General features: G+C 41.6%; 1 protein-coding gene across 1 annotated transcript; it reads left to right on the top strand.

Moving 5' to 3' along the window:
* The first annotated feature begins 604 nt into the window (after window positions 1-604).
* LOC149173630 (uncharacterized) lies at window positions 605-1132 on the top strand. Its single transcript, XM_089426769.1, has one exon. It carries the CDS (start codon window positions 605-607, stop codon window positions 1130-1132), a length of 528 nt encoding a protein of 175 aa, XP_089282895.1.
* The last annotated feature ends 306 nt before the right edge of the window (window positions 1133-1438 follow it).

Below are 1438 nucleotides of genomic sequence, written 5' to 3'. Positions count from 1 at the left end.
TATACTCTCTTCTTCATGATATACTATCTCCCGAGGCACAATTAACATTGTGCAGCTATTTCCAGGCTGCTGCTAGGAAGAGATCAAAAAGACACATGGCAGAGATAGATGAGTTTGTGACAAATAGCAATGAAGGTGTTTTAATGGATGCATTAACTGTTTTCAACAGCGTATTTGAAAATGAAGGCATTGTGCATGAATATTGGTAATGAACTGCGCAATGATATTGAGATCCACAATCAACATATACTCCCAAGCTCTCTAGATCTTCCAAATATTTGTGCTTCCATATACAGTGTGGATCTTTGCAATTGACTACAGACACACAATTTCTCGGCTGTCAGCGGAGGATATGTTACCTTGGGGGCGTTGTTGAGTATATTTTACCATCAGTTTCCGTCTTGTTTGGAAAAGCTCAGAGACTAGAAGAATTTTCTATGCAACTACCAGAGATAATAATCACCACTGTGGACGGGAAGAGATGAATTATCAGTTCAGTTTGGGTAATTTTTATTATAAGCTCCTCATCCACGGCATGTAGCAAAACTATTTAATGGGTGTGAAGATTCGTGTAAGCAGAGGCAAAACTTAAATTAGTGCTTTAATGGAATCCATCGAAGGACAGGGGACATCAAGCAGGCTCGTATTGGTGGCCATAGAGGAGAGCGACGAGAGCGTTAACGCTCTTCATTGGTCTCTTAACAATGTGTTAACATCGCAGGATAGAATCATTCTAATTCATGCTCAGCGCCCTCCAAATCCCCTTTTCGCAGCTCGAAGACCTGGTTTCATGGTGCCAGCTGATGTATTGAAGAAATTCGAAAACGATGTCAAGAATTCTACAGAGAAGATTTTGGCAGAAGCCACAGAAGTATGCAAAGCCAAAGATTCAACTGTGGAGACGGAGGCCTACACTGGAGATGCCAGGGAAGTCATATGCAATGCGGCATTTCTTGTTGCATGCCCACCATCAGGCCTTTCTCCGCCTGTGGCAGATCTTGTTATTGCAACAGCGGATTTTCAGAGAAATCTAGATAACTGGAATATCTGTCCGGTAAAGGGAGGGGTTAATGCAAAGGAGTTGTTTCACTTATACATAATCCTACGGATTCAGGGCAAACGGCTTGCTTGATTCCTGTAAGCTTGATAAGGTCCGTTGGACAAGTGTCACAACACAACATTTAACAACACCATTTGTCGAGAAGGTGTATGAACGCATTAAAGAGACTTTAAATGAATATGCAATCATTGTTTGCCACTGGCTCGAGTATACATTTTCTCTAGAGACTGCAATATCTGAAGAGAGCAAAAGTTGCTGCCGCAGAGACAAGGAGGCAAATGATAGAGCTCGAAAGAGACAAATTTCCTCAGTTAAGGTGGACTGTATTAGTTTGATGTTTTCTTCTACAAACATTTTAACCGTGCTGGTTACATGCTC

This window comes from Pinus tabuliformis, chromosome 4_2, assembly GCF_031772625.1.
Source record: "Pinus tabuliformis cultivar Carrire ecotype Pingquan chromosome 4_2, CPIR1, whole genome shotgun sequence".
Taxonomy (NCBI): Eukaryota; Viridiplantae; Streptophyta; class Pinopsida; order Pinales; family Pinaceae; genus Pinus; species Pinus tabuliformis.
The sequence above is the reverse complement of the archived record's forward strand: the minus strand, read 5'-3'. Positions and strand labels throughout refer to the sequence as shown.